The sequence below is a fragment of the Prosopis cineraria genome, unplaced genomic scaffold (genome assembly GCF_029017545.1).
Source record: "Prosopis cineraria cultivar Desert tree isolate PC_DT_omini unplaced genomic scaffold, ASM2901754v1 PC669, whole genome shotgun sequence".
Lineage (NCBI taxonomy): Eukaryota > Viridiplantae > Streptophyta > Magnoliopsida > Fabales > Fabaceae > Prosopis > Prosopis cineraria.
The window spans coordinates 1-18,531 of record NW_026555994.1 but is presented as its reverse complement, the minus strand read 5'-3'; the positions used below and the strand labels follow the sequence as shown (position 1 = coordinate 18,531).

Here is an 18,531-nt window from a genome sequence, read left to right as displayed (position 1 = left end):
AGATACCGTGTTATTCTTTCTCTACATGCATGCATGATTTCTGGTCAATTTTACTAAAACTCATTCCAGAGATAGAAAAGGAGAAGAAAATTAGGGAAAAGAAACTTAAGTTGCATTTACATAATACAGTTGGAAGGAACATTGAAGCATGTACAATTACAAGCAAATGGACAGGATATACAGATTGAGGTTTTTTTGTTTTTTTTTGGGGGGGGGGGGTGTGGGGAGGAGTGTGTATGAGCTTACATGCGGAAGAGGATAAATCAGGCATGTACAGGTATAGAGGAACTCATGGACACACAACCTTTTAAGCGTTGAATAATGACATTTTTATTGATTAAGGTTGAATAATGAGTGAGAGGTAGGCCTTCCTTGACATATTCATCATACTTCTCCAAAACAGACACAATTTCACTGAAATCTGGCCGCTTGGAGGGATTGGCCGCCCAGCAACGCTTTATCAGATGTGCGAGCGCTGGCTGACAATTTTCTGGCAGCGGTGGCCTTTGGTTCTGCCCAAAATAATTCAACCCCATGTTTCAGTAAACCAGATAGCAGCATTATCTTTAATTTCTCATTATACACAAAAGCCTGTTACCGTCTCCTTCTATTAAAAAGACTAGCTAATGGCTTGCAGGAAAAAGCCCTGTTTCTGATGCTAGGTCCTGCAATTGAGATAGAGATCTGGTGCAGAACATATGGCTATATATATTAAGAACAAAAAATTATTCAAATCATTATAATTTACCAGACAAATGGCTACAAGGCAGAAACATTCATAAAATGACTATGCTCACGACTATTTATGGCATTCATCTTGACAGTATAGAAAACCAAATTACCGCATATGTTAACTTAAACGGATAACTCAACTGTTTTAATCTATTAAGCATGATAAAGTTGAAATGTTTAATATCGTAATTGAGTTCAAACAAGGAATCAATATTAAATGAGGTAAAAGAACAAGAAGAGGAAAAGAAGAAAGCAGGGAGGGGGTGTTTAAGAATGAAAGCATATACAGGAAATCCAACATACAATTTCCACAACCTATAGTTCAATTACAACTTTAGTATATGGGTTACGATCTTTGAAACCTAACAATTTATTTTGCAAACTTCACAAAGAGAAAACATTAGATATTATAGTTCAATGACAATCATTTTTTTGTAAAAAAAAAAACATTAGATATTATAATTAAAACTAACATCTAAAGGCCACGCCACATGATTGTCGTTCTATACCTTGTTTCTTTATTATTTTTTGTTATCCCATTTGTTCAGATATTGCAAGACAATCATGTGACTTTTTGTAACTAATTTTAACCATATAACTTGTCTGACTTTTTGTAATATCATAATTTAAAGGAGTAAACTGTAACATTTTAGAGATTATAAACTAAAATTGTTATTAGGCCGCAGTTCAAGAAAGCTATGTATAGTTTACCCCTAAGAAGAAAGACATTTTGGCATAGTTATCTTACCTTGTCTGACACAGCAAAAGCAGCTTGCACAGGGGTCATTCCTTGGAAAGGAAGTAACGCGGTTGTGAGCTCCCAAAGCACAATTCCAAAACCATACACATCTACTTTACGAGTATAAGGTTTTTCCTTGATCATCTCTGGGGCCATCCAACGATACGTCCCCATGTTTCCTTTGGTTTCCCGGCACCGCGTTTCAAGACATGATGTGCCAAAATCTGCTACCTTAACCCTCATTTCATCATCGAGAAGCAAGTTAGTTGACTTGAGGTCTCTGTGCATTACACCTTGTGAATGAAGGTACTCCATACCCTTAGATATGTCAAGTGCTAGCCTTAGTATAGTTTCGGTTGAAAGAGAGTATGGCTCTTTTTTGTTCAGGTACATCCTCAGATTTCCTTGTGACATGTATTCTGTTATGATACAGTACACCGGTGGTTTTCTACAAGCTGCAATAAACTGTAAAAATAAGAGTATTTTAAGGATCAGTCCTTATTCATCCTCATACATAAAATAATTGCGTCAGATAACAACCTTCAACAGAAAGAACCCAATCTAGTTACTGGCTCTGCTAGTACCCAAAATATGACAAACAGAAAGTAAACTCCGTATAGGACATCAAGTAGATGTATTGAACATTAAGCCAAAAAAAAAAAAAAATGTAGTTGAAGTTTAGAAGTCTCTCTCTCTCTCTCTCTCTCTCTCTCAGAATTCACTGTTAGAAGAGCAAACATCAACAATCTTTGCAATTTTGACAGTCCGGTGAGCGTTATGATTGAAGGTTAGTTCAATATATTCAATACCAAACTAATTTGTGCTTTCTAGCACGTTTTTACAAGTTTGATATGTAAAGAAGAGCATAACTACAAATTTTAAAAAATCAAACTCCATGAGGAAAACGAAATAAGAAGGTCTCATAATTAGTTTCTAATTGGAATGAAAGATGGTACCTGAACAATATTAGGATGAAAAAGACGTGAAAGTAAAGCAACTTCAGATTTAAATTGCTGCTCCGGTAAAGATCTTTTTTCCTCGTCCTGAGCTGGAATTCTAACCATTTTCACAGCCACAGCTCTCTGCTTGTAAATTCCACGGTAAATCCGACTGTGAGCGCCGGAAGCAAACTTGTTTCCGATAAAAAGCTGAGAAAGATCGGCAGTCCATTCTTCCTGATCCTCCTTCAAAGCCTCCCACGTCTCAAAATTCTCAGACTCCAATATCATCGACCATGATTCCAAGCTTTCGAAATTCTTCCTTTCCAAATTCTCCGCATCACAATTCAACTGCCTCTTGGACGACGACAAAGAAGAAGAAGAAGCCGCGGGTAATAACGATTTCCCCTTCCACTTTGGTAGCCGAAGTGGATGAAAACACGACGCCGCCATCAAAGCTCGATATGAGTTATTACAAAATAGTTACAGTGATACTTACTATCAAAACATTCCGTCAAAAGGGATTTAAATTTGAATCTGAATTTTCCTTGGGATCGTAGGAAGTGATTCCGAAACATGAGGGTTTTCTTTCATGAAACTATCGAAATAGATTTGTTCAAGAGTTGAAATTAGCCAGAAACATAAACTGGAAGACCAGTACTGCAAGAGATCACACGAATCAGAGGAGAACCAAATGCATGGGAATTCGAATTGAAGGACAAGAAGAGGGAGGTTTAATCATCATAGGATCAATAAGAAGGATTAGGACTGCAAAGATGAATTTAAAGGAGGAGGACGAGGAGGAAGAAGAAGTTGCAGGTTCAGGGGAGTCTCGTGACTCGTGAGCGATAGGTTCAAAAGTGGAGGAGAGAATATGCATGTTTTGTGAATGGACTATTTACGATATGATTCAGCACTTTTTTTTTTTTTTTGAGAACAGGAACGGAGTTTAAAATAAGGTTTCAAAGGTTAAATTTTAAAAATTTATAACTTAATTTTTAAATTTTATAAAAAAATTTATATTTTATATTTTAATAATAAAAATAATTTTTTTATTTTTTAATCATGTTAAAATTTAAAAATAAGTTATAAATTTATTATAATGTTGTTATAAAATTAAAAAAGTGAGTTATAAATTTTAGAGTTTAATATTTTAGACTTAACTTAAATTATTTGATCCTTTTAAAATCTCTTTATCATTCTCTCTTTTTCCCCCTTTTCTCACAACTATATTTGTAACAAGTAATCCTATTTGATATACCATCACCCCTATCAGACTGAATGTGAGCATATTTATGCAAAAATTTGAATATTAATTTGTTCTGTTATAAACACTTGCACTAGATTTAACCTCATTTGTACTTTTTTTATTTAAAAATGTAAGATATTTTTAATTAAATTTTATCTCAATAAAGTAATTACTTACTTTTTAACTAATCCTATCTTTTTATATTTATCTCTATTAAATACTTTACAATAAATATAAAGTTATCATCAATAGAGTTTTTTTAAGAAAGGCAATGATTATACTTTAAAAAACTAAAAATGATTATACTTTAAAAACTAAAAATATCTTATATTTTTAAACATCCAACTCCTCAAAAAACATCTTACATTTTTAAACAGAGGGAGTATTTTTTTTCTTTTTCAACATCATAATTCATTAATGAAACTTATTTTAACTCTACAAAAAAATTACTTTAAAATTATTTTTTTATTATTTCACTTCTTAAATATTTTCCCAAAAATGATAGTTAAGTCTCAACTTTAAATTTATACTAGTTAGGTATATGGTAAAATTTTCTAAAAAATAAATTGTATATATTGATTTAAATAAGTACAATTTTAGAAATTTCAATTGTAGAGAAGATATTTAAATTTCAAGTGTAAATTTTAAATTGCATTTAAAATGTTTATTTATAATTATTTAAATCAATATTTGTAACTTATTTTTTAAAAAAATTATGAAAATCTAATTATAATTAATTTAATGTTTTGGGACTTAACTATCATTGTCTCTTTAGTAAATGGAAGATATTTTCTTAAAAGCATATATTTTTTAGAAAAAATAAAACTCCAAACTATATTTAATTTACATTTTTATATTTATAATTTTACTAAAAAATGCCTTGTAAAATGTAATGCAATGAGTAGATACAAAATTAAAAAACATTTATAATTTTACCAAGGTTTGAATCCTATTAAAAGAGATGTCTGTATTTAATATATAATATGTTTCAAACATGATTGCTTTTAATAAGAGAATATTTGTGAATAAAAAAAAACATATATAGACCCTCGCTAAAGTGGATGGGATTGATCTCTTTTAATATATTCAAATCTTTATGGATATAAAGAAAAGGGAAAATTTCTTATCAGAATCAAATAAGATAAAGACTAAATATAACATCATTAAAAATTGAGTAAGAAAAGTTACAAAAGAAAAATTGCAAAATAAATCTTTCACAGATTTCTTTAAGGAGTTACAAGACATGAAAGATTTTAAAAAGTAAGCACGAAATATGTGACAAAATCAACAAGAAAACTTACAAATTAAGAAATACATCTTTGAAACATATCTTCCATTTGTTTCTAAAGAGAAATTTTCCCGTAAAAAATATAACTTGATATTTGAATTTAGATTAATTGGTAGTAGCTTCAAAGTTTAAATGTTAAACAATCATATATTAAGAAATAAGATATAAAGAGATTAATAATATTAAAAAAATGATGTAGTCATATATTAAACAATCATATATTAAGAAAAAAAATTTAAATAATTAATAATAGCTAGGCAGGATTCTTTATAAAGTTATTCACCAAAAAATATTCTAAAAAAGTTTTGGGATAGAATTTTATAGATAAAAAAATTATATTGAGAAAAATCATATAGTCCTCAAATTTAAATTATTGAGTGGTCATCAATGAGTGATGTGACATAAGTGGGCACTAGGTATTGTGCTGGCACTAGGTACTGTGCTGTCTGCAATTCGCATCCTCTGGCAAATATGCTTTGGGACATATGCCTTCTTTTGCTCTCCTTGACTCCTACTCTACTCCACATTGTTGCGGCCCACAAAAAAGTCATGCAATTCAAGTGCGGTGGCAAACACTTGCACAATGAAACATCACATTACAAATAAAAGTTGATATAATTAATAAAAATTTAATACATAATTTATTATAAAAATGTAGAATCAAGTCTGGTTGTTGATGTAAAAAAATTTTTTATGAGCTATTTGTAAGTATCTTTATAATGCTCTTTAAACCTATAAGTCTGCTTTGATTTTGATAAATTTTTAAAATCTTACTCATCTAAATTTTTACTAGGCCTGTGAATTGAACAAAACAACAAATACATAGCAAAATTATCATTTTACCCCTTCACCTCTTGTCTAATAACAATCTTGATAGTTTTTTCTCTTTTGTTTTTTTTTTAACAGAGAGATCTTTTTATATTGTTCACTAAAGAGATAGAAATAAAGGGCCCATTTGTTTAAAATTAAAAAATAAGTGATTTTTATATAATTTAAAGATTTCATAAAAAGATATTTATTTTATAAAAATTTATAAAAAAACATATATTATTTTATGTTTTGGTACAGTAATGAAAAAGTGATTATTTATTAATTATTTTTAAATTTTATAATATCTTTTTTATTTTTATTTTATAAAAATAATTTATCATTTAATTATTTTAAAATTTTATGATATTTTCAAATATTTTTCCTTTTTAAAATGTTTCTCTCATCTACTGTATCATATTATTTTTAAAGTAGCTTTTTTAAATAATCAGAAATATACTTTTTTCTATATTCTAATTATTTTTAAAAGTTTAAATAAACATAATAAAACTTATAAAATATATATTTAAAATAAATAAGTGATTATTTTATAAAATACGCTAAAACAAATGGGTCCAAAAAAATCTAGGTGATAAGATAAAATTTTATTATGGGAAAATGACAATAAAATCTTATTGAAATATGTAAATGACAATCAGGTTCCTCAATATGTCATAATTCTTCTGAAGTCCTTAAGTACATTTGTAACATTACTGATTTTAGGTTAAATGACTCAATTGCCCCTTGCTTAAAATAAAAAAATAGCGCGTTCATGTAGAAAGTTGTGATTTCTTATTCAATTCTTGTAATAGACAAGATAAAAATTGTGATTACTTAAGTAAAAGTTATAACTAATTATTTTCATAATTTGAACTTCAATGATGAAAGACATTTCATGTGAAAAATTTTGATTTCTTATTCAATTTATATTATTTGCAAAATAAAAGTTGTGATTAGTTATTTTCCTGACTTGGACTTCAATGATAAAAGAAATTTCACATCAAAAGTTGTAATTTCTTGTTTAATTTTTGCAATTTACAGAATCAAAGTTGTGAGTATTTAAAAAAATTATGATTGGGATTAGTTATTTTAAAAACTTATTTATCAATTATAAAAGAAATTTCACATAGATAATAGTGATTTCTTCAATTTTTACGATTCATAGAATAAAAAAATGAAACTAGACCCATTATTTTTATTTTAAACGGGAGATAATTTAGCCATTTAACTTAAAATCATGAATGTCAAAATGATATCCAAAACTTTTAGAAAAATTATGACATTTTAAAAAAATTTGGTTGTCATTTAAATATTTATGAAACTGAAAAACTAACAAAAGTAAAAGGATTATACTCATAGTCTAATACATGAAGTAGTTGACTTAGCCAATAGGATTAGGTTTAGTGAAAGAGGTTAGACCCTCACAAAATAGCAAACCAATGTTTGAATTTCATTAAAAGAGGTGTCCACATTTAATGCCTGATTGTGCCTCAAACAGGATGTTGCCTCCAATAGGTGGGTGCTTGAGCAATAAAAAAAATTAGTTATCTCATTTATGAATATTGATATTGATTGTTATAAAAATAACTTATTATAAAAGTTTTTATGAAGCTGTTATTATTTATAGTTGTTTAAGTTATAATGTCTTTACCAACTTAACATGATAGGTAAGGCTTTCATTTCCTAAGTTTGTGTTTGGAGATTCTTTAAGTTAAACCCGACTCGTATGCATTTCATGGTCAACAGATAGATCAGACATCAACCAAAAAGACCAATAATTCAAAACTTAAGCTTGGGAGTCGTGATGCTCTTGCGTTTCCACCCCCTTCGTAGGGTTAAGGACCTATTAGGGTTCTTTGAAACTATTAGGGTTTCTCTCTCCTTTGAGAGAGTCTCTTTAGTAAGGAGAGCCTCTTCTGCTTTTAATGGCAATGAGCCTCGAAGCTCTTCTTCATGGCAGTAATTGAGGACTTATGTGGAAGAAGTGTGCGTAAGTTGCGTGCGTGGATGTGTTAAACCATAGAGGTGGATTTGAGGGCGAAGGCAGGTTCAGTGACTTCAACATTAATAGCAACATTGGTGAGGTTGGTTTTATAGTCATTCTCCTAGTAATAATCGAAGTTTTAAAGATTGCACGATTGAAGATTAAAATGAAGAAGATGAAGAATCTAATAAGGCCAAAATTTAAGGTTAGGGAATAGCAAGAACAGGACCGATCAGCAACCATGGTGATTTGCCTTTGCATTGGTTTTCTCATTTACATAACCAATGTGAATGATTTGCGAGGGGTGCCTCCTAGTACAATGATAGGGATAACTGCCAATTTGTGCCGTCAATGATGTGTTCAATGGCTATAGAAACAATGTCAATGAGAGTTCCTTAAAAGCAAGATTGTCAAGATAAGTTTAATCTCATTCTTGGTTCTCCCTTGTGCTATGACTTTGCTTGTCTAATTTCACCTTTTGTTTGCAAAGTTATTGATGATTTGAGATGGGTTCCTTCTAGATATTAAAAATTCATTTACAATATTGTGGAACGTTTTGGGTTATATTCATTTAGAATTACAATACTCAGTTTAGGGCACAATCTTTTTTGCCTAGGATATTCTAGATGTAGTCATGATAATAGGTGTTTAGATCCTGCAAATGAGAGCTTGCAATTAATTCTTAATGTCTAGAGCAACTCTTTTGGGGCTTTTGGTAGAGTTTCAACTTGTTTTCCATTAGTTGAGGTGCTTGATGAGAGATGCACATAATTACTATATTCAACCTTTGTGGATTTCTTTGTGAATCTTGGCAAGTCATTAAGTATTTGTTGCTTTCTATGGAACCCAAGTACTCTTTTCTAGGTTGTTGTATGGATGGCTCGTATTGCAGTGAGAGGGATGTAATCTTCGGATTGGGTTGTATTGCCCCCATCCCTATTGGTTTCTCTCCTAGATTTTAGGAATCTGGCTTTCTCTTTGCTATTGCCCCTTGGTTTCCTTTCTTCTTTTTCTTTGCCGTTGGTTCTTATTTTTTTTAGATTTGGTGTAATTGCTCTCTTTGAGCTTTTCTTTGTTCTTTAATGCATCTCTGTTTGTGGCAAAAAAAAAAGGCCAATAATTCTATATTTTTATGATCCAAGTGATTATATCAATGGTTGAACTAGTGATATAGAAATTAAATAAAAACACTACAGATGCATATAATATATATAAGAACTTAATTTACCATATATCTAGCTATTAATAAAATAATACAACATGATTATGAATTAATAACATTATAAGTTATATTTTATAATGTTATATTTTATAATTTGTTAAATATAGATGAATATTGATTAACCATTTATTTGGATTGAGTGAAAAAGTAAAGAGAAAGGAAAATGAGAAGCCAAAACTCAAAAAATAGTTTAACAAAATTACTATTTTGGAATTTTAATTTTTCTTTTTAATTTTTTTTCTTCCTATTTTTTTTCCCACTTTTCCCTCCATCCTAATCGAGTCTAAATAAAATATAAGTAGACTCAAAACTATATACATTTGTACTATAGCGGTCAACATTTTTTTTTGATGAAATAACCCCAAATCATAATACATATATGTGAAAAGTTCAAAAATGAAGTCTACTTTTTAAAGGGTTTAATTTTTAGATTTTTCTGGTTTCTATTTTTTTTTTTTATCCTTTTTTATATCAAGTTAAGACTCACCATGGTTTTTGAAAACCATTTCATGTTTTGACTTAATGATAATTCAACTTTGATTCAATCCGTCTTTAACTATCAAAACTTTTCGTTTTTTTAGTTACTAACAGAGCTATTGTCGTGTACAATCCTCGATCTAAACTAGTCAGATTTTTACAACACTATAAGCCTCGTTTGGTATGATGGAAGAGTTTTGATGATGAATCAGAATCAGAATGGAATTGGAATTGGAATTGGAATCAGAATAGAATTGAGTTATAAATGTATGTTTGGTATGAAGATGGAATCTGAATATAATATTAATAAATATATGTATTTAAAATAAATAAAGACTAAAATGCCCTTATAAAAAAAATAAAAAACTCAACCATCATGATGGAGTGTGTATGTGGGGCACTTATGACAATTTCATGAAATTGTGGCAATTCCATCATAATGAAGATGAAATTGAATTCTAGGTATTTTGGTAGAATTGAAATCCATAAGGAATTGGATTCATTCATACCAAACAAGTGAAAACATAATTTTAATTTCAATTTCATTTTTCTTGGACCCAATTCTAATGTACCAAACATGACTTTAGGTACTAACAGGCCATACAAAAGGTACAGTACCTTTATAATGTGGCTTTTAGTGTACTCTATTTACGTTGTGAGGTAATGGTTTTATATTCTCTTTGAAAACCTTATCTATCTTTGGGTTTAATAAATAAACAAAAAATATATATTGGTCAATATATATATATATATATATAAGCATATGATAAAAGAAAAAAAAAGATAGTGAAGTATTTTTAACGCTAATTAGATATGTTTTTCCATTGGGTTTAAAAAAAATTGACAACTAAACTATAGACACATAAGCATTTGAGATCGTAAACTTATTTTTGGTGTAATATTTTTTTAAAATTTTAAAAATAATGTAATTTAGCCTTTACTGTTAATAAAAATTAATTTTAATCAGTTATTAGTTGACTAAAAAATAATCTCAATAATTATAAAAATAAGTTTGGGAGTCTTAAATACTCCTGGACAAGTTATAATTTAGAGATTAATTTATCATTTAATCATTTATCACATCAAATCTTAATTTAGCTTCCTCCACATAAAAGATTCTCTTTTGGGTTAGAAAAGAAGGCCATAGCATATTTTTGTTTCTCTTTTAAGAAGTTCCAATTAGGTTACTTTATATGCAAGAGTTGATATAAACTAATTACTTATTATAAATTATTATTGCAAGATTTTTAGAATACTTACGTGTTTGAATTAATAATAATCTCTTGATTCACATTTTTTGTCAATGAACCTCATGACCTGTTATTCGACATATAATTTCCCTCCTATGCTTTAATTAAATCAAATATAAATCAATCAATCTACTCTTCTGTTGAAAATATTGGATCAATTTATTTAAAAGAAAAAAAAGAAAAAAAACATATTGTGTATTGTTTGATATTATCAACATTGTAGTGCGGAAGGCAATTAAGGATTGTTAATTAGTAAGGAATCAAATGTTTGAAAAGGAAAAGAAAAGAGTAAGTATGGAATCAGATAAAGGCTAATGAGTTGATTGATGAGAACATTATTTTCTTTCTCCCAAACCCTCAATCCTTCACCGTCCAAAGTTTCCTTAGAATCTATCTTTGAATGTGATCCCTCCAGCCTCTAATGACCCATTTAAATTCAGTTTGAATGGTATTAATTTAAAATGAAAAAAAAAATTATAAACTTAACCTTATATTTTTAAATAGGGACGAATCTAAAAGTTTCTTTGATGGGCCAAATGAAAGCCTTTATAAAATTTTGGGGAGCAAAATTAATTTTAGTATTTTTTACAAACAAAAAAATGATACTTTTTAAAAGAAATTTTGTAACATGGGTTCTTGTCTCCCATGTATCCGGTGCTTAAGGTTTTTTTCCTAATTAAATCAAACTACATGAATTTTTTATAGATTATTTATTATATAAAAAACATTATTATTAATGTTATTAAAAAAATAAAAGTCACTTATATTGATTTGATTATATAAAAATATATTAAGTATATAAGAATAAGTATATAAATCTTAACCATTTAAAATTTTAAATCCTTAACTTTTTAAATGATAAATTTATTTTTTAAAAATAATTGAAAGTATAACATTATTTTTATTTTGAATTCTACACCTAATAAAATTAAAATTTAACATTTAAATTAAATTTGGACTGCTCTTATTAAATATGGATGGTTAGAATTGATAACGCGAGCATGGAAGATGATTTCATAGCGTTTTCATTAGATGAGTTTAAATATTATACACATGACATCAATATATCTTCTAAATCTATTCCCTTCAACTTCTTTTTGAACAATAATCCCATGTTGTTTGGGGTTGGTCTGCTGTAGCTTGGTCAAATTGTTTTTCCTTTCCCTCCATTCTTTCAAAATTTAATATTCAATTTAAAAAAACATATTTTATATTAGGTTTTTTTAGTACAAGGTCACAAAAAACCAATTAGTTCATGTTAGAGTGAATAAATTAAGCGTTGGCATCTTATGGGTGGTTCGATAAAAATAGTGGTGTTTGAGTTGTCATTCAATACATGATAAGAAAACTAAGTTTTGCATTTATTCGCTTCTTTAAAAATATAATTAAAAGTTACACTTCAATCTCTCATAATCAAGTCTCTTATCTTATTAATAGTATTTGAGATAGATTGGTTCTGAGAGTAGTTCTATGAATCAGTATGAGAGTTTTAGTTGAATCTAGGTAAATGTTAATCTTAGTGAAATTGCTATTCTAACCTAGGTTAAGGCTTTTTAGGACACCGATAAGTTTTAAGATACCAATAAATTCTATTGTAGTATTGGAATAGTATTCAAGGTGTCTAAAAAAACTTTTAATTCAATTTCTTTGATAAACTTGAATGTGGCTTCAAGTGGTAGAGCCGTTGATGCTTATAGACGTGTCAATATCTAATCTTATCTAGCCAGATTTTAGAAGGCACCATTTTTCTTGAACTCGATCATAAGTCAAAGATCTCTTGTTGAGTTTTGATTACAAATTGAGGTCACTAATAATGACTTGGGTATAGGAGAAAGTGATGATCTTTAACAAGAGAGTCTTCTTCAAATATATTTGAATTTGTATCTCTCCTTTCAACTATTTCAGCATACATGAGTAAAGTCTTTGCCAGGGGTTCTCCCAATGTTATTTTTTGCATTCCAAAAAATCCAATAATATTGCAATGAAAGAGAAACCAAAGTATTAAGTTTAGATTTTTTGACTAATTTCAATCATACTTCCCTAAATTTAATTAATTTGTACAATCATGGAGGATGTTAGAAGAATCAAAGGGATTGGATGCAGTTGGTGAAAGAATCTGAATGGGTGGAATTCTTTATGGCAGGAACACCATCACTTAATGCAGAATTGATTATACGTTATCAATTATTTCTCTTTGTTGGAGCCATGTCCCTATTCTATTCTTGCAATTTCCTATTATGTTGCAAGGGATCGAATTATCAAAGTTTTACAAAACATTAACCTTTTATTATTTTCTACTACAGCTGATTGCCCTGTTTTCATATGTAGGCTCTATTTGAAGTTACGAAATGTTTTTGCCTATATATGATACGCATAATATAATGCTTGGTCAACGAAAGTTCTGAGAAATGCAATATGTTGACAGACTTTCTTGTTGTGTCTGAATATATCACTTCTCTACAGTGAAAAATGGATCATTCATGATGTTAAATCCTTTCTGCTATCTTTTAATGCCGCTTCTTTTCTAAAATGAAACCTAACTGCCAACACTATCTTGACAGTGTAGAAATCCTTCCATGGAGTCCCCCCTCCTTCTGAAGACTTATTGTTTATGCTATAGTGTTGCAATTTTGAAAATGGGAAAGTTAATTGATTTTTTGTTTGAATTTTGTATGGTTGTTGAGGTTTCATTTTGCTAACATTAGAATTTTTGTGCTGCTTCTCTCTAGATGTAAATTTTTATTTCATCACCCCGTATCATAAGAAACCTTAGAGCTGGTATTATCATATCTCATCCAAATTAATCTGAGCCCCTACTATATTAAATCATTATTAACAACGACAGTCTCATGGGCATCTTGAAAAAGTCCTTTAGCATATTAATTTATTTAACACGGTTTTGCATAGTAACTCAAAACTCTAGATAAATTAATTTAACTCTGTTAATTAATTGAACTAAACACCCCTCAATTAAATATAAAATTTGAGAGATGGTTCTTGCAGTCATGTGCACATGCGCTCGCATTTATATAAAATGTTTTATCTCCTCATGATTCTGTGTTATAAAATTTTACACCTTTTTATGTCTGTAGAAGGGAAGATCAAGGAAAAAACATCATCAATCAACCACCATGTGCTGACGTTGCTGTGTTTGCTTCCCCTAAGCCATTGATGTTGATTAGTCATTGTATTTGTATTATGCAGAGTTAGTAACATGACGGCTCATGTCTTGAGAGGTATGTTTACTTGGACTTTGTTTGACCAATGAAACCATAGGAAATATCACAAAAATATGTAATACAAGCTAGCAATGTATGGTTGGATGTGAAGGTTTATGATTTCTTTTTTCTTTTTAAATTACAAGAAAGTATATAGATACATATATGCTAATATTGCAAGGGTAACCTGGAGTTTTGAGGATTTAAGTAGGTTTAGGATGTGATGATTTTATGGTAATTAGAACCACCATGTAAATGTTTGAGTAAAGATAGTCAACTCAAAATGGGTTAAATTTTAAGGATTTTTTTCGAAGACATAATTTTCAGAAAAGGAGAAAATTAATAAGATTAGGTGCGATTAAAAAAAAGTACTTAAAATAATTTTACAATTTAACATGTCATAATTGTTTACATATTAGAAAAATTTTATTTGAACAAAATACATGAACTCAGTTGAGTCTTTTAGATTTTGTAAGAGTCTTGGAAATGTTATAAAATAATTATGAAAAATAATTTGAGAATCTCTCCTCTATTGTATTTTGTGTCGGATAGTTACTATAGTTCTACTGTAGCCATCCCAACACTTTTTTAAAAAATATTAGTAATTTTAAAATTATTACATAGAAAATAAAAATAAAATATTATAAAACTTTATAATAAGGTGAATATGGGACCCATAGTAAAAATGAGTGATAAATATGAAACTCATACTAAAAAAATATTCTTTTTCAAGCATAATATAAGACATCTTCTAAAATCTACTTGATCTAAAATATAGGGTATTTAATAATTTTTATAATTATATATATAAGTGTGGGTTAAGATTTGTAAATAGTTTTACTTACTTATCTCCTTTGCATTTTATCTACATTAAACATTACTGTAATCTTCTACTCATTTTAAGAAGTTGAATTCATTAAAATTTTCTCTCCTCCCTATCGTTCTATATTACAACTAAGAGTTAATATCTCATACATTGCACGAGTATAAATTAAAATCTAATTTATAAGACCCAAATGTAAGATTACAAGAGCAAATGGAATTACACCAAGTTATATATATATATATATATATAACTTTAAAAAAGTGGGTGAATGAGTGAAATTATATTTATTTATTTAATACTAGACAAAAATAGAGTAACTAATATTTTTTTAATTTTATTAATTTATCTCTTGTATATTTGTTATTGTTTGAATACTTAAACGACAATTTTTTATGATTATTAATTGCAAAAAAAAGGTAAAATTTGAAAGTTAGATTTTTTTTAACGATTTTTAATGATATAATTATAATTTTTTTAATAAGTGTAGAATTGATAAGTTTTCTTTATATTAAGGATTGTTTGTTCAGAAATATAATGTACTATTAACTAAATTATACACCTAATAAGTTAGTTAGTTATTTATAAAATTACATACTCTCTGTATTTATTCTTATTTAGTAGGATGTTTTACATTAAAAAAACTTATTAATTATAAACTTAATTAAAAATAAAATTTTATTAATTGCACCTTGAAATGATTCAAAATGTTTTATATTTTTTAACATGATATTTAACAAAATACCTTATAATATTAAATGATTAAACAAATACACACACACTCACAGTCCAACCAAAAAAAATTTACTCCGTCTACTTCATTCTTCATGTGCACCGCGAGAGGCCAAGACCCTTGGGTTCTACTAAGTCCCTTAATACAATATTTTTGGCGTGACTTGAGGCCTTATATGTGCTTAGTAAGTGATCTAATTCTTATTTCTAATTTTTCTCTTCTTTAATTTTTGGATTTTTGACGGTAAAAAAATAATATAGGACTTGATTAGCTTCGAATTTTTGGGTTTTCTAATTGATTATTTAATTTTTAATAAAGATAAAGATGTCAGATTAAAATTTTTTCTGGTTGAGTTTTATCCAAATTATTGGGTTGAGGAATTAAAGTTAGGGTTTGATTAGAAAATTGTGATTTATGGCCATAGTAGTAGTATATTTTTAAGGATAAATTAGCTCACTAGCAAAAAATAAAAAATCTTCTACCCAAAAACTATAGACCAAATTTTTGAAAATTTGATAGTATGACTGGTTCATATTGATATACAATAGATTTATCAATGATATATAAGAGTTTATCATTAAAAATTTTAAAAATTTACAAGAGTTTATCATTGATATACAATGGTATATCATTGAAAAACATAATAAGACAGTCATAATGTAAAATATAACAATTATTGGACTGTTTGCTTTGTTTGATCCTATAACATGAACTATATTTACAAAGCCCCAATTTTGAATGGATAAAGGGACAAAAATATTCAAAAAAGAAATCATGATCGAAGAGTATCCGGTAGCATAAAGTGAGAACAAATGAATTCCTATGGAGTTAGTTATTTTAATCGGTGCATCTGTAATCAAACCATTAAATTTTAACGATGTTGACTATTATGTTGTTGATCTAAAATTTAATAGTTTGGTTACAAATGCACCAATTAATTAACATTATGGACACTCCTATATTTTTTTACTTTAAATTGTTAAATGTTCCTGGTTGATGACTTCTTAAATATTTTTGCCCTCTTGCCTAATTTGAATTTAATAGTTTTGTTTTGGTTTATTGGAGGTTATATTGAAAATTAAATAATTTGGCTTTGTGGAAAATGTTGAAATGTGGATATTGATGGTTTGGTGTAAGGCTGCACAAAAGACAGGACAGTACTGGATTTCATCCTAGCCCGAAATCCAGTCTCTTTTATGAAAAGGACTGGATTAGGCAACCTATAGTCCGGTCTTGTTCAGTGATGACCCGAAGATTAACAAAATTAAACTTGGTTCATAGGATTGAGAGATTGGTCCTGTCAGTCCAGTACTCATTTAACTTTTTTTCCTTTTTATTCTATGAGAGGCAATAATCTATTTTAACATAATAAACTCAATTAAGATAGTAAAAACACTTATAATAATAATAAATCCATAATAATTTCCAACAATAAGAAAAAAATATTTTTGTTATAGTTTAAATGATTTAAATTTATAACTTTAATAAAAACAACATTCAATAAAATCAACAACACCTATATTATAACAACAATTTAGAAATAAACTCAATAAATCTTTATACAATTATTTCCTTAACATCAATTACATTTCAAACATTTTTCAAAAATAAATTAATTATAATTATAATAAAAAAATTAATAGAACTGGATTGGATCAAGTGATTCCGATGTCTAGTTTTTTGTCTAGTCCAACTCGAAGAAATAGTCTAGTCTTTTAGTCCTGAAAGACCAGTGTCTATACGGACCGAACAAGACTGAGACCATTTTAAATTGGACTGAATCAGATAAGACTGAAAAATTTTTGTACAGCACTAATTTGGTGGGTTGAAACTTATGCGCTGGAAATTGAGATTCTTGGACGGTTTGAAGAGTTTAATGATAAATAATGATGCCGGTGAGTATAATAGAGTTAAGGAATGAAAAGATTGTGATTTTGGGACGGTGAATCATGGAATAGTTGAATTATTAGTATTTTTAAAAAGATTAAAGCGGGCAGGCCAAAGGGGTTTTGGTTACTATTTTAGTTTTGTTAAATATAATTTTTTTAATTACTTGTAAATATTTTTTTATTTAAGACAATCATGTTATATTTAAAGTTTAATTGAGCATTGTGAATATATCTTCTAATAAGGATTCAAATATTGATTCATCACGTTGTGAGAGACTAATTCCTTATATTTTATTATTAAGAGTATGTTTGAAAGTTTAAGATGAAATAAAAAGAAACGGCTATTAATGGAATAAAATGTAGTGGAGTGGGACGGATGAAATGAAACAAAACATTTCATTGTTGAGAGTTTCATTAAAAGAATAAATAATTTTATTTAATTATTATTTATAGTAATTATAAAATTAATAGATTTGAATAAGATATATTATATTTTATTAAGGTAAAGGGGAGTGAGAGTGAGAGGAGGTGAGAAAAATAAGAATAATTTTGTAAAAGTATTATTTATATCATATCATTTCATCCTCAATCCTTCAAATTAGGAGGTCAAGAAAAAAATGAGTTTGGAATGACAAGGGATGGCTCAGAAGGCCATTCTAAGCCATTCCACTCTTTTTTAAAAATTTTTTTTCAAACAATAGCATAAGGCTTTTAGTTATTACTTTCATTCCATTTCATCTTTAAAAAAACTCCCAAACATTACCTAAGAGAAAACATAATTATCAATTTATCTAATTTTATTGGGTTTTGCTTTTAGTCATTATAGTTTTTTTAGTATTTTCAATTTCATTTCAATATTTTCAAAAAGGTTAGGTAATATTTGTTTTTCAGGTTCCTTTAGTTTCATATTTTTATATTTTTAGTTTTTATAAGAATTGAATATATTGAAAAAAAAATTACATAAACTAAAAGTAAAATAGAAGAGAATTATAGAGATCAAAAATTATGTTTTTTCTATTATTAATGGGTATGTATATTTCTTAAGTAAATTGACTTGTTGGACTTTAGAATTGGACCCTTCCAAGTCCGGTCTTGTATCAAGTATAGTTCTTTTGTCGAAAACTTGAGGAGCCAAAAAAAAAAAGACCAAAAAAAAAAAAAAAAGCTTGAGGTTACCATTTT

At 28.1% G+C, this 18,531-nt stretch overlaps 1 protein-coding gene across 5 annotated transcripts; it reads right to left on the bottom strand.

Annotated features, from left to right (window-relative positions):
* Window positions 1–90: 90 nt before the first annotated feature.
* Window positions 91–3,255, bottom strand: LOC129297967 (serine/threonine/tyrosine-protein kinase HT1-like). 5 transcript variants are annotated; one of them, XM_054936332.1, is made up of 4 exons: window positions 2,428–3,255; window positions 1,481–1,936; window positions 599–702; window positions 317–512 (listed from the first exon to the last, which is right to left on the bottom strand). In XM_054936332.1, the coding sequence occupies exons 1-4, from the start codon at window positions 2,860–2,862 to the stop codon at window positions 461–463; spliced, it is 1,047 nt and encodes a 348-aa protein (XP_054792307.1). In that variant the 5' UTR covers window positions 2,863–3,255; the 3' UTR covers window positions 317–460. The 5 variants fall into 5 exon arrangements, with proteins under 5 accessions (XP_054792305.1, XP_054792307.1, XP_054792308.1 ...); XM_054936333.1 differs by having other exon boundaries at window positions 599–684; XM_054936335.1 differs by having other exon boundaries at window positions 432–512; window positions 599–665.
* Window positions 3,256–18,531: the final 15,276 nt, after the last annotated feature.

Excerpts from the sequence above, each read along its gene's own strand:
- LOC129297967 (XM_054936330.1), bottom strand. The coding sequence starts at position 2,862 with ATGGCGGCGTCGTGTTTTCATCCACTTCGGCTACCAAAGTGGAAGGGG. Across the intron at positions 1,937-2,427 it reads TTCATCCTAATATTGTTCAG|TTTATTGCAGCTTGTAGAAA; the intron begins GTACCATCTTTC and ends TTATTTTTACAG. Across the intron at positions 513-1,480 it reads CTTTTGCTGTGTCAGACAAG|AACCAAAGGCCACCGCTGCC; the intron begins GTAAGATAACTA and ends TATTTTGGGCAG.